The 14787-nt window shown below is 33.7% G+C and overlaps 1 protein-coding gene across 1 annotated transcript; it reads left to right on the forward strand.

Moving 5' to 3' along the window:
• Positions 1–108: 108 nt before the first annotated feature.
• On the forward strand, positions 109–14459 carry LOC126976033 (mitochondrial pyruvate carrier 1). Its single transcript, XM_050824180.1, has 4 exons — positions 109–269; positions 760–833; positions 1627–1727; positions 7170–14459. Exons 2-4 carry the CDS (start codon positions 769–771, stop codon positions 7334–7336), a joined length of 333 nt encoding a protein of 110 aa, XP_050680137.1. The 5' UTR covers positions 109–269; positions 760–768; the 3' UTR covers positions 7337–14459.
• Positions 14460–14787: the final 328 nt, after the last annotated feature.

Here is a 14787-nt window from a genome sequence, read left to right on the forward strand (position 1 = left end):
ATTTTATGACAGTTTGACATATTATGTCATTGTTGTTTGCATAACGCCTTTTCATTACAAAGTTTTCACCAATCATTGCCTTATCACTTATCAGTTTGACATTAACAGAAACAGCGGGAGACAATTTTTGACGTGCCCGACGAACTAAAAACTATCCTTGACCGCCGATAGTGTAAACACTCAAAACACTAAAATTTTGAATAAATATTGAGTTAAATTGAAGTTATTTCTGTGATAACTATAACTAACGAATCAAATATAACATTCAGGTACATAATTTACTTATATTTATATTAACAATGACTTTTTCTAAACTAGTTTAATAACCTTGAAATGTAGACTCAAGAGTGTACGTAATCACGCTATAAATTGTAAATTAGCCCTATTACCTAACATTGTTTCTAGCTTTGCGTTTTGAATAGAATGAAACCATAGTTTGTTATAAATTTCCTAATTCAGAATTTTGAGTTTTCATAATTCCTGAAGGGCGAGGTCTTGTCATTTCTTATCATATCATAATAAAAATCAGATTTATGTACGCATGCATCAATAATATATTTCTTATCTGAACCCTCCTTCATTAATGATAATATGATAAGAAAATATACCTTGCCAATAGTTAAGTTGGTATGCTGTGGACTTAATAAGCCAACTTGAATAAGTTTCGTTTTGACATAATTATACAATGGTATATTCTGTTACAATGTTAAGTATTAATTTATGGTATAATCATTAATTAAATAAATTTAAATATTGCAGACACTAAGTATGTCACTCATAAAGAAATTAATGGGTCAGTTGAAGAGTAAGGAGTTTAGAGATTATTTAATGAGGTAAGTAAAAATAGTTAATGGAAATTATAAAATTTTCTATGTGTACTTAAAACACATCTATAAGTGTTCATCAAAAGATTACAATAGTCTTATATTAATAAATTAGAGCTACTAAACCAGTTTTTAAATTTAAAATACACACATTAACAGTGTTAAATGTAATTAACATATTATTATGATGACCATGATTTATGTAAGTGGGACAAACTACCAGCTACAAGAATACTATATCATAAGCATTCCATTGAATAAAACATACATAATTATAATTACTTAAAATCATCTTCCATCATTCCACCTTCGCACGACACGCCACAAGTTAGGATTTCATCCCCACCATCTGGATGTGTGGCGGTCCTCCACAGTGCGGTTTTCAAGGAGCTTTCTTCCTCGTACCACGAAGCTGTGGAATGAGCTTCCGTGTGCGGTGTTTCCGGGACGATACGACATGGGTACCTTCAAGAAAGCGCGTACACCTTCCTTAAAGGCCGGCAACTCTCTTGTGATTCCTCTGGTGTTGCAGGAGAGTGTGGGCGGCGGTGATCACTTAACACCAGGTGACCCGTACGCTCGTTTGTCCTCCTATTCCATAAAAAAAAAAAAAAAAAAAAATCTTCTTCATCTGGGTCCGTGGCTACTACGTAAGTTGGTACTCGCAAGGAGCCGATCTAATTCCTAGCCAACAGATATGTTTGAAGCGTTTAAGCAAAAAGCAATCATATATCGTGAACTATAATGTCAAATAATGTCAAGAGAAAAAAATCTTTAAATGTGCCCTATATTTTATTTCCAGCACACATTTTTGGGGTCCAGTTGCCAATTGGGGTATACCACTGGCTGCCATTGCTGATACTCGAAAGGATCCAAAATTTATCAGTGGCAAAATGACATTTGGTAAGTTTTTATAGCTCCTTGGTAAAACAGCAAGAAACCCAGTGAGACTTAATACTATTATAAAAGTTTGTATGTATGTTTGTTACTCTTTCACATAAAAACTGAGATTTTAATGAAACTTTACAATGCTATATATTATAGTATTGTAAAGTAGATATATATGATAAGTGTCAAGTGTCTAAAAAATCTGGGAGCTATTCCAAAAACACCAGAATCCGAAATTTTTATCATAAATAGTCTTAAAAAAGCATGCAACAGCATAACTTTTATGTGTAAGCCAAGATCAACATAATAGTCAATAGTAATATTGTAATGATGATGACCACCCAAGTGTGCAAAACTTTCGTGTGGTCTGGCGGCAGGTGAACTACTGAATAGATTTATTCAAATATTGCAATCTTTGAAAAGAGGCTGAGACAATATTTTAGGCTACATATTGTCAAGTTAGATGCTGGCACATAAATTTTTGCTGCATTATACCACTTCCCCACAGATGATATCGTGGATAGTAGCTAGTAATATATTACTTACTCCAACTGCAAGAGAATGATTATTATATAACATACTTTATTTTATATTCTCCAGCAGCTCATGCCACAGCGATAAACTTTCACAATAAAGTAATTGAAATCCATAGATAAGATAATACATAATGTAAAGTGTTAACACAGATTTTACACTGCTTTTTTATTATTTAATACTGATGAACTGCCAATGTGTGTATGCCTAGCCTTATTTCATGTTTAATGTGTAACAATTTTGTTTGCTTTTTGGACATAAATCTTTTTTTAACATTGTGTAATTGAACTAGTGTCAAGAATTAATTCAATCATAAATACCAGGCTGCAAATTGCATACAATTTTGTTGTGCTTTCTACAACTTAGTGTTTCACTGTGCTTAAACAAATAGCAATTGTTCTTGGAATTACAATAAGTTATTCAAAACATTTATGTTTTTCTTGTATGCACAACAACATGCATTTACAATGCATTGTAAATGCACAATATAATAATGTTGATCACTTAGTCTCTGCCAACCCACAGATAAAAATTGGTCTTATATATTTGGTAGTGTATTCCGGCTTACAACATATTTAATCACACCTATTGACCACACAAAATCTGATGATGGATAAGTTTCATCAAACTTATTTTTAACCGACTTCAAAAAAAAAGGAGGTTCTCAATTCGTTGCTATGTTTTTATTTTTATTTTATGTTTGTTATCTCAAAACTTTCGACTGGGTGAACCGAATTTGATAATTCTTTTTTTATTTGAAAGCTGGTGCTTCCCGTGTGGTCCCATTGTAATTTGGTCCAGATCTGACGATGGCATCAATGAGAAAACCATTAAAGTCTTAAATTTGATATAAATACGTATTTGCTAAATTATAAATTAAGTGGATGATAAATTTACGAATAACTCAATATCGCGCCAACCGATTTCGATGATTCTTTTTTTATTGGAAAGGATATACTTATAGATAATTTGGTGAGAGTTTGGTTAGGTTCTGATTACGGAATCTATGACAAAGTAACGGAACTCTTCAATTCTTAGGAGCAAATTAACGATAGGTACTCGGCTGAATCTTTTTTATGGTATCTGGATACTTAGTCATCTACCATAACATAGTTATGGTCAAGTAATTGTCGTAGTCGAATATGATGATCAATGGGACTCCTTAACGAATTACAGTAAGGGTGCGATCTGTGGCAGAATTTCTTACTGTCTGTAATCAAATTGCGAAGCGCTTACGTTCATTGCTGCATTGAAAAATTTAGTATGTTAAGCCAAATTGTTAGTTAGTGTACTTCAAATTCACTAAAAATCTTAAAATAAAAAATCAATTTAACAGAAAACAACCGACTTCAAAACAATAGATATAATATGCACTAAAAAGTATAAAAATAATTGCGTATTTTTATACAATCTAATTAATTAATCTAATTCTAGTTACGATTATTGTAATTTTTGGAGTCGATCCAAGATAGGTTTGTAAGTTGTAACTACATACATAGTTAAAGGTGAGATGTGCTTGAGTAGTGAGGTAGAGGCGAGAGCGAGTCACGGCGGAAGTACACCGACTCCAAAAATGACAATAATCGTAACTAGAATTAGATTAATTAATTAGATTGTATAAAAATACGCAATTATTTTTATACTTTTTAGTGCATATTATATCTATTGTTTTGAATTTTTTTTTATCATAACCAATTAATATATGAGTATGGAGTTAGGTTAGGTTAGGTTAGGTCACTGCCTATGTATTCCACTCTTTGAAAAGTTTTGGTTTTACATATGTACGTTTTTGTTTATTAATTAAATGAAAAACTGATGAATAAAATTTGTATAATAAACTACAAAGCAGATTGTAAATCAGTTTGATATTTATTGCTTGATATGATATGCGGCGAATCACTGTGCGATAGATCGCGCGGAGTGCTGTATTGCAATACTGAATGTTAGATATATCAAGTTTTATATTGAAACTAGCTGACCCAGCAAACGTTGTATTGCCCATATTAAAATCGCGATACAAAAGTAACTGTTGATCCTAGATGGATGAAAATTTTAAGTTGTTTGTATTTTTTAATGCTGACTTTGAATTAAAAAAAAAAATGTCAAAAAAATTAAAAAAAAAATCGTGTGGACCACCCTTAATGTTTAGGGGGATGAAAAATAGATGTTGGCCGATTCTCAGACCTACTCAATATGCTCACAAAATTTCATGAGAATCGGTCAAGCCGTTTCGGAGGAGTACGGGAACGAACATTGTGACACGAGAATTTTATATATTAGATATGTGTTTCGCTGTGAACTTAAATTACTGATTTGTACGAGTTTGCTCGTACAGTATATCATTATATTATAATAAGTAGTACCCCATAGTTTAATAAAGTCAGCCCCTATCACATCATTATAACCACTTACTGTGTAGTCATTGCTTTAGTCATCCTGTACTTTCCCCGGGGCATAAAAAGAATAGGGGAGTCCCAGGCCCATGGGTGTCGTAAGAGGCGACTAAGGGCTTCTTAGAAGTGGAAGAGTCACGCTGCCGTCTTTTGACGTCAGCACAATCGGGCCAGACTCGTCCGGGTTAATTACCACACTCGCACAGAATACCGGCGTGAAGTAGCGGCCTAGCGCCGCTATGTTTCGTATAGGTTAGTGTCGAGGACCGGAGGCCATTCCCCCCCTTCCCCAACAAAGATTATGAAAGCGGTCCCTAAAGAGATAGTACCCCAGGAGGGTACCGGCTCTACCAGAGTCGGAGAATTCCCGATCACTCTAGCTCGGGCTGTAACATATTCAAAATGTACACTGCTATGGATCATTCGAAATACAAATACATTTATTTACCATAGGGAGTTACAATAATGCAACAGCACCAGTTAAACGTTATGAAGCGACATCAGTTCGTAAAGGGGCTATGGCATGGGGAGAAGAACTGAAAAGAAACTCCCAGCCCATCTTTTAAATCATATAACAACTTAGCCTATTTTATATAATATTATACAATAATTTTAGGTGGCCTGGGCAGAACCATGCATCATAATCTTAATATATATAAATTACGTGACACGTTTGTTTGTCCGCGATGGACTCCTAAACTAATGAACGGATTTTAATGGGGATCACTTCATGGAGTGCAGTTTTATTTATTTATTTATTTATTGGCTCCCATACAACATACATGTATTATTAATTACAAAATAACGCTAGTATAAGTAAACCATTATTAACATATACGTCAATTAAATGAAAACACCTATAATGGCGTGATATTTAACTCAAATAAATGTAGAGTTATATAAAACAATAAATAATTTTATGTTACTATCACGACTTGGGCAAATGCATTTAACTTGTTAACTAAAATAAAATAAACATAAATTTGAAAAACACCCAAACTAAAATTATATCCTACATATTATAAGTATAACATACAATAAAGCGAAACTGATAAAAATTTCAAAAAACATAAATATGAAGCACGTAAAGATAAGCTAAGGCTCTAGTTTGGTCGAACTTGAGAGATAGGATGGTTATTATTTCGATTTGGGACCCATAATTATTTTTATTTTCAATATTTCTTTTGTATGGACCTATTTTCTATGAGAGTATTTAGTGACGCACGGTTTGGCAGTTCAGACAGTACAGGTAGCATTTTTTACGAAACAATTCTTGATGTTTTGAAATTTTATTCGCGAATTCCTATAAAACAGTATATTTTTTTTATAATCTACAGAACAACGTCTGTCGGGTCAGCCAGTCGTCTATATAATCTACAATACCTGCTATAGTAAGCCTTCTTTGTCAAAGAAGCTTTAATATGTTTCTTGAATTTGTGCTCTGTGAGTCCTAGTATTGGCCGACAATAATCGACAACAGTATTTGTATTATATTCAAATTCAAATTTTTATTCAAAATAGGATTTATAATCACTTATTGAACGTCAAAATCTACCACCCATTCAAAAGAGACTGCCTCAGACCTGAGAAGAATGGGCGCAAGAAACTCAGCGGGCTTTTTTTTTATATAAAATATGGATTATAATGTAATATCGTACAATAAACATTTATAATTAAAGAGCCTGAGGGTGTTCGCTTTAATCCCAGTCCGTGGTGTCATTAAGAAAATCGTTTATAATAACCTTTCCCACACAAGCGTTTTTTAACAATTCTTTTAAATTTCGTAACACATTTGTTTTGTACATTTTCTAGGATCATATTGTAGAAGCATATACATCGCCCAACAAAAGACTTACTAACTCGACCCAACCGAGTAGTAGGCATAACAAGTTTATGTTTGTTCCTCGTGTTAACATTATGAATGTCACAGTTTCTAGAAAATTCCTCAATGTGCTTATGAACATACAAAACATTATCAAAAATGTATTCAGAAGCAACAGTCAAAATGTTTATTTCTTTAAATTTTTCTCTTAATGATTCTTTAGGACCTAAGTTATAAATCGCGCGAATAGCCCTCTTCTGCAGCACAAAGATAGTATTAATATCGGCCGCACTGCCCCATAACAATATAGCTTCTTATATATATATATATATATATATATATAGCTTCTTGTTTTCCAATACAATGTCATGAAATTTTACCAGTGTGGGAGGCTCCTTTGCACAGAATGCCGGCTAGATTATTGGTACCACAACGGCGCCTATTTCTGCCGTGAAGTAGTAATGTGAAAACATTATTGTGTTTTGGTCTAAATGGCGCCGTAGCTAGTGAAACAACTCAATGTGACGAGCGCAATTCTAGTGCCGGTCAAAATTTATTGTGTTTTTCAAGAATCCTGAGCGGCATTGCATTATAATGAGCAGGGCGTATCAATTACCAGCAACTGAACGTCCTGTCCGTCTTGTCCCTTGTTTTCATAAAGAAAAATGAAATCTTGCTACATTACACAATATTTTTTTTGTATTCCAGCCCTGACGCTGTACTCCTTGATGTTCATGAGGTTCGCGTGGAAGGTTCAGCCTCGGAACCTGCTCCTCTTCGCGTGCCACTTCACCAACGAATGCGCTCAACTGACGCAGGGCGCGCGCTTCATCAACTACCATTATATACAGGGCGAGAAGGATCAACAGAAGTAGTCTAGTCACGGTACAGTAGTTCAAGCGATAGGAACTAGTGTTTCTAACTTCTGTACCCCTAGTACTTTGGGTTTTTCTTCGACACATGTTAAAGTCATATTAGCTCATTCACTTGTAGGTTATTTAAAACAATACGATTTGTCAGTTCTGGAGTTTAAATGAATACGTAAATTTTATGACTGTGATAGCTCCATGCAATATTTTAGTGAAATGTTGCAAATTAATGGTTTTGGGTGTAGATATATGCACTATATTGTTATGTTGACATGAATTTCGTAATTTCTGTAATTGTATGACGGGATTGGAATATGTTTCCAAAACAGTTAAGGGGGAATATCAACACTATTTATTAAAAGTGCGTTTGGGATTCATTGTCAATTTTTCGTTATTGTTTCAATTATGGGGGCATTGACCCAAATTGCCTTCACTCCGTGACTATAGTTAGTTTAATTTTTTAATGTATTTTAGGTAAAAGGGGTTAGTGTTTGATTTAAGGTTAAATTTGTGTGAATGACAGTGAAAATGGGTGAATAATTTTACCTGTAGATATTTTTTAAATTTTGAAATGTGTAAAACGTACAACAAGTACTTTAGGTGTTACAAATAATACCACTATAAAGATATCTTGATCAGGACGTTCAGCTGATGGTAATTGAGACGCCCTGCCCATAATGCAGTGCCGCTCAGGATTCTTTAAAAAACTCAAAAACTTAGTAGCACTACAACTATTGTGCTCGTCACCTTGAGACATAAGATGTTAAGTCTCATTTGACCAGTAATTTTACTAGCTACGGCGCCCTTCAGACCGAAACACAGTAATGTTTACACATTACTGCTTCACGGCAGAAATAGGCGCCGTTGTGGTACCCACTTGTGATAAGTATAATGTACATATTATGGTTTCTTTGCCTTTGAGCTATTAGTCCCCATCACTAATTACTTCATATATAACGAAGTGTATAATGCTATACGAAAATATCATATTTTTAAAAGCAGCGTGGGGCTACATACAAAATTACCTCTGTTGGAAAATATATTAATTTGAGTGATTTTTTTTAATTTTTGACGTGATAACGTTTTATAAATCAACTAGCTGACCCAGCAAACGTTGTATTGCCGATATTAAAATCGCGATACAAAAGTAACTGTTGATCGTAGATGGGTGAAAATTTGAAGTTGTCTGTATTTTTAATTGCTGACTCATGATCAAACAAATTTAAAAAAAAATGTCAAAAAAATTAAAAAAAAATATTTCGTGTGGACCGCTATAACGCTTAACATTTAGGGGGATGAAAAATAGATGTTGTCCGATTCTCAGACCTACCCAATATGCACTCAAAATTTCATGAGAATCGTTCAACCCGTTTCGGAGGAGTTCAAAGTTTAACACCATGACACGAGAATTTTATATATTAGATGAACGCCGGCTGCATGCACGAAAAAGCTTGGCTAATTTGACGTTCCTCCTGAGCCCAAGTGTAAGCGAGAGCGCTGAACAAGCGATAGAGAGGCAAACACCATTGGCCTAAGGTTATTATCACATTATTATTGGTTTAATTCAAGTAAAAAAAAGCAATTGTGTGGTTTTATGAAACCACGATGCAAGTGAAACATTGTTTCACAAAATAACATAGGTATTAATATCAGCATAGAAAAAAAAAACAAATATATATATTATGCTTTACATTTTCATAAAATAAAATAACCCTTATCAAGTGTGTGGGGTTCGAACCTACTCTTCCACCCGAACGCAATTGCATCCAATATGGGGACTATAGGCGCCGCCCGACCGTCACGCGACATGCAACACACAGACGTAAAAGTTTGAGACGATGTAATAAAAGTTTCACTTTAATAATATTTCGAATTAATGAGTTAGTTTATCGAAAAAAATTGCAATTTTCAAGTAACTCCTTTGTATTATATCCAAAATAATGATAATTCAGTGATAATAATTCAATTAAATTCATAAAATTATGCAATTTTTCATCAATGTTTTGTTCCACGCTGTATAATCTACAGTATGCTCAAAAGTTAAACTCTTTTTTTGGGTTGGAGTGTGTTAGATGTGCCATTAAATGTCAGACAAAACCGATATGCGATATTATAATTAATGATATTGTGCCAAAATTTTTACTGATGCAGATAGAGAACACTCTATTGAATATTTGTTTATCATATTTTTTTAATGTTATACAACTATTATGAATATATAGAACACTAGCTGACCCAGCAAACGTTGTATTGCCGATATTAAAATCGCGATACAAAAGTAACTGTTGATCGTAGATGAGTGAAAATTTGAAGTTGTGTGTATTTTTTAATGCTGACTCATAGTCACCCTTAACATTTAGGGGGATGAAAAATAGATGTTGTCCGATTCTCAGACCTACCCAATATGCACTCAAAATTTCATGAGAATCGGTCAAGCCGTTTCAAAGGAGTTTAACTACAAACACTCACACACACAATTTTATATATTAGATTAAACACAAGTGATTAAAATAATAAGTAGTCGGGAACGATAAGCCCGACCGCTGGTCGATCGTTGGTGTAAGTATTCGATTGCACGTTAAGGCGTCACTTATCAAAGAAATAATGAATGACACCATTGATGCTTGCCATAAATAATAACCTATCTTAATGTTTTCGCTCAACGCCAGTTAACCTAATAATTTACTTTTGTATATGCAGTTATTTTATTCCCAATAGGTTTTTTTAACAAGAATATTTTACACTTTTGTGTTCAGAGATTTTTTTTGTTGTTTTTAAACATAAACTTAAAATCGTAGAAATTAACCTTAAATGTAATATTAATGATAATTATTATTGTGAATTACATATTTAATATGAATATAACGTACAAATTGCTGTTGATTTTATTAATTTGTTGATTGTTATTGTTAAAATTCAATAATTGTTGTTAGTTAATTGATGTCGATGCTGACATGATACTAAGGAAGGAATCGTTAACTGTGACTACTAATCTCATACTAAATGTATGAAAGTAACATCAAAATACGTATCCCGTTTTTGTATGGAGTGTGTTTTTTTTTCTTTGCAGTCACTAAATTCAAATTCGAATGTTTTTATTTAAAATAGGATGTGACCCATTTGAAAATGAATGCCTCAAACAAAACCAAACTGCCATATAAAACATTTAATTAAGTAGTCAAAAAATGCTACGTCAATAAATTTAAACACCTGCCTTTTTGTTAAATTAAATATAGAAGTTTTTTTTTAAAAACAGCAACATTACGAAGCAAAAATATACAGGGTGCCCCAAAGTTATGGGATATGAAGGGAAAGTATCTTAAATATCGAAGATGTTATTTTGAAAAGTTAGTACTTCTGCATTCAAAGATTTTCTACGAATTACTTGCCTCGTTTGGGAATCGAACCGACTGAAATGTAAAAAAAAACCACCCCTACTTTTATAATGCCAATCGAAAGAATGGCCGAAAACTAATAACTCTTCTTCCGGAATTCCATAACTTTGGGACATCCTGTATAGTCTTTAAGTCTTAAATACTAGCCTTATGTCAACATGGTATTTATGATATCTGCCTTCAACTGTCAACGCCAAAATGTTTGTTTAACAAAAACCGTAGATAGAAAAGTATTGATCTTCTATCTACGGCTGTGAGAGACCTACTCTCAATTTGACATTTTTGACGGATATTTGAAAGAGAAAACTTTGGAAATGAAAAAATTATAATCTGTGACTGTATTGCTAGCGTGTACCACAGAGTAGTTTGAGTTATACTGCATGTACAAATGCTATACTTACAAAATGGATTATTATTTATTTTAAGATGAAAAAAAAAAAAACATTAATATGACTGATAAAAATACCAGTGAATGATTTACAATAAATTCATCAAATCCATACAAAAATAATCATAAAATATGTCAAATAACGCTAGATTGGAAGGCCTATATCTAAAAAATCTTTCAATTATAAAGCTTAAAAAAGAAAAGGCCACTTACGGACATGTTTTTTTGGATACCTCGCGTTCGATTTTTAAAAATATGTCATTTTACTGATTAGGTAACGTAATTCCTTTTAATATCAATCCTATGTTTTTTTTATATTTGCAACAGTTACGGTATAATCGCCTGATCACCTTAACGATTACATCCTGTATATTAAATTAATATCGCAAAATAATATCGATAAATATTATATTATTAACTATCTGTAGTGACTAGTGACACATAACTTCCCTTCAGGCAGTTTGCAGTCTCGTTTGCCCTCCATTACCTAAGAAAAGGTGATCGGCAAATTCGGGACTAAGTTATTAGTTATATCGATATCGGGATATTTCTCACGTTTCGAGGATTTCCTTGCTCATTTAGTCTGAAGTCATTGAATGCGGATAACTATTGGTTATATACACAACGTGATCATATTTTTGCCAGTGCGTTACATATCCGGAATTAAATAATAAAAAAAAAGATTTTTTAGTGTTTTACAAATATTTTTTTATATATAAGATAGAATAATCGAATCCTGTGAGGTGCGCCCGCGCGGTACCACGCGTTTCGAGCGGGAAAATTACATTTTAAATTATTGTTTGGTCTGTTTCTAAAACCAGGACTATATCGGTCTCTCTGGGGTCACCGGGACAGACTGCCAGAGAACGGGACTGTCCCGTCCAAAGCGGAACGTATGGTTATGTTATAGTATATATACCTTAGTGAAAAGTGGGAGAAGTTATGGTCGAATGGATCCCACCATAGGTAAAAGGGTTAAGTAGTAAAGTTTCGTATGTTAACGTTACCATCAGACTATTTCTTCTATATTAGTGTAGTCATGGAGTTGTCAAATAAAGAGACGTAACCTGGTTTTAATTTTTAACAAAAAGTATAATTGTGTTTTGAATGTGATAAGTTCACGTTAAGAAAATAACTTAGTCCATACTTCAAATATCAACATAAACATGAAATATCTATACATATCTAGGTGTTGTAGCTATTTTTCATTGTTACAAACTTAGATTAAGGATTGGTCTCCGCTGCGCTCCAACTAGATACCTCAATACCTAAGAACAATAGCTTTTTTATTCCGGCAACCATTAGATGCTTGTGTGCGTGGCATCTTGACACTCAATGGCATCTTTCAAATTTTGTAACATACGCTTCGTGTTATTTTACATTGGAATTAATAAAATACAAAATACTTACTGATGATAATATGTGATCCCAGTGTCTTTCTTATTTCTTGTATTCTTAGTATTCTTTTTACTAAGTGTTACGAGGCAACCCGGCATTGTAGTTTCAATTATTATCAAAGTTTAACAGAACACGTGGCACGTCAACGTCACACGTCGTTCGAGACTGGCTTCGAGTACGTCCAATTGGGCCTAGTATTAGTTGCCGCACTTTGCGACTACGCCTGCGGTGTCTAGTTGGAGCGGAGCGGAGACCAATCCTTGATCCAAGGTTGAAAATATGTCCTTTGAGAGAGATGTAGAATTGTCGTGTATATAAAGGGCGAATTCGTATGTATGTATTTTGATGACAGATAGTAATATTAAAGGGACATAAATAGTTTACTTTTGTTCTGATTTGAAATTGTAATGTTCAGAGTAGATAGGAAAAAATCTGTTTGTCGTAGGTATTTGTACAAATATGTACCAAAAAATGTCTGGTGTTTTCTGTGTCAGCTTTTTTTTCGACAAGAAACTGTGTTCGTTAAATAGATTTACAATATACTAGTTTATAGTACAAAGAGTGACGAACATTTCTAACGGAGATACAGAAGTGGAAAGCGAATATCATCATCATCAGCCGGAAGACGTCCGCTGCTAGACAAAGCCCCCCCCAAAGATTTCCACGACGACGGGTCCTGCGCTGCCCTCGTCCAACGTATTCCGGCGATCTTGAGCAGATCGTCGGTCCATCTTGAGGGAGGCCTACCAACACTGCGTCTTCCGGTACGTGGTCGCCAGTCGAGGACTTTACAGCCCCAACGGCCATCTCTCCGTCGAACTATGTGCCCTGCCCACTGCCTTGACAAGTTGCCTTGACAGTCAGCCACACTTGGCAATAACACATTAGTATTTTGAATATTAAACTAGCCACCGCTACGTATTATCGGGCTGTCAGGTCATTTATATAACTAGTATATTCTAAGTCTGTGATTCGTATAGTGTTCTTTCCGAACAGATGTTTATACAGTTTATTATTTTATTTAAAGTGACACATCTTTTTATTATCTTTGATTAACACGAGTGTTATACATTTAAATAAAACACTTAAAAATGATTAAAACGCGTGTAATTGTAACTGTTTTTACATTAGATTTTTGCGTAAAAGTTACATTTTTATTTTAGTTAACCCGACGTTTCAAGACCTTTCCAGATCTCGTTTTCAGGGGGACTGCACATGAAATGAGTCAAAGATAGTATTTGTCATATTTTTCGTGAAGTTTAGCGCCATTTATTGCCTCGGAGGTGGTATTTGCTGTAGACAGATGGTTTTTGGCAAATTTTACTGACAGTGTGCTCTTCTTTATTGGTATGAGTAGATGTGGGTTTTAATAATCTAATAATCTCTAAATTAAAAGCAGCTACAAATACACGAGTATATTAAGTATTAATTAGTAATATTTGTTTTTAAACAATTCGACACGTGTTTCGCCTCTACACGAGGCATCCTCAGGACGTGTTGTCTCGCCTCGATAGTAAAAGGTAATGAGTCTCGTGCCAGATTTTGGCGGAATTAACACTTTAGAAAACTTAAATCATTTGTATAATAATGGATTTCCGCAAAGTAACGCCTACTTCAATAAATTTTCTAAAAATACACGAGTTTTAATCCTTTAAAAGTGTTTTATTTAAATAGACACATATTTTGATAGATACAATAAGCATTCTCACATGCGCAGTATGTAAAAAAATATGACTAAAAAAACAAAGTTGTGAATGCAGTGTTATGTACATTGATTTGTATATACTTAATATAATTTGTATATTAGATAGAGTTTGTAGCCGAATTATAAGCGCAAAATGTAGAGTTATATTTTTCGAATATTTATAGTGAATATTTCAAATTATACTCCTTTGTTGATCTGTTATATCTGTTTTATTTTTTATTTAATTAAATATTTAGAAATGGATTTGTTTTTTTATTATTTCCTATATTTCGCGAGATAGCCAATATGGAAGAGGAGGATAAACGAGCGTGTGGGGGCGTGGGGGGGGGGTAGACACGTCTTAAATTTTAAAAATCGGTCCAGCCGTTTGTAGTTTTTCACTAACATACACATGGGCAGAAGAATTATATATGGACTGAATTGAGAATCTAAACCAATCTCAAATACACTGAAACACAAAAAATTATCAAAATTGGTCGAGCCGTTTTGGAGGTAGTTCAATTGTGAATCTAAAACATCCTCGAATCCACTTGAACACATGCAAAAAACTTCATTCAAATCGGTCCAGCAG

Source organism: Leptidea sinapis, chromosome 39 (genome assembly GCF_905404315.1).
Source record: "Leptidea sinapis chromosome 39, ilLepSina1.1, whole genome shotgun sequence".
Lineage (NCBI taxonomy): Eukaryota > Metazoa > Arthropoda > Insecta > Lepidoptera > Pieridae > Leptidea > Leptidea sinapis.

What these genes read in the sequence shown, in the direction of transcription:
- LOC126976033 (XM_050824180.1), top strand. Translation starts at nt 769, where the DNA reads ATGTCACTCATAAAGAAATTAATGGGTCAGTTGAAGAGTAAGGAGTTT. An exon ending in TTTAGAGATTATTTAATGAG is followed by an intron (nt 834 to 1,626) that starts GTAAGTAAAAAT and finishes TTTTATTTCCAG; the next exon opens with CACACATTTTTGGGGTCCAG. An exon ending in CAGTGGCAAAATGACATTTG is followed by an intron (nt 1,728 to 7,169) that starts GTAAGTTTTTAT and finishes TTTGTATTCCAG; the next exon opens with CCCTGACGCTGTACTCCTTG.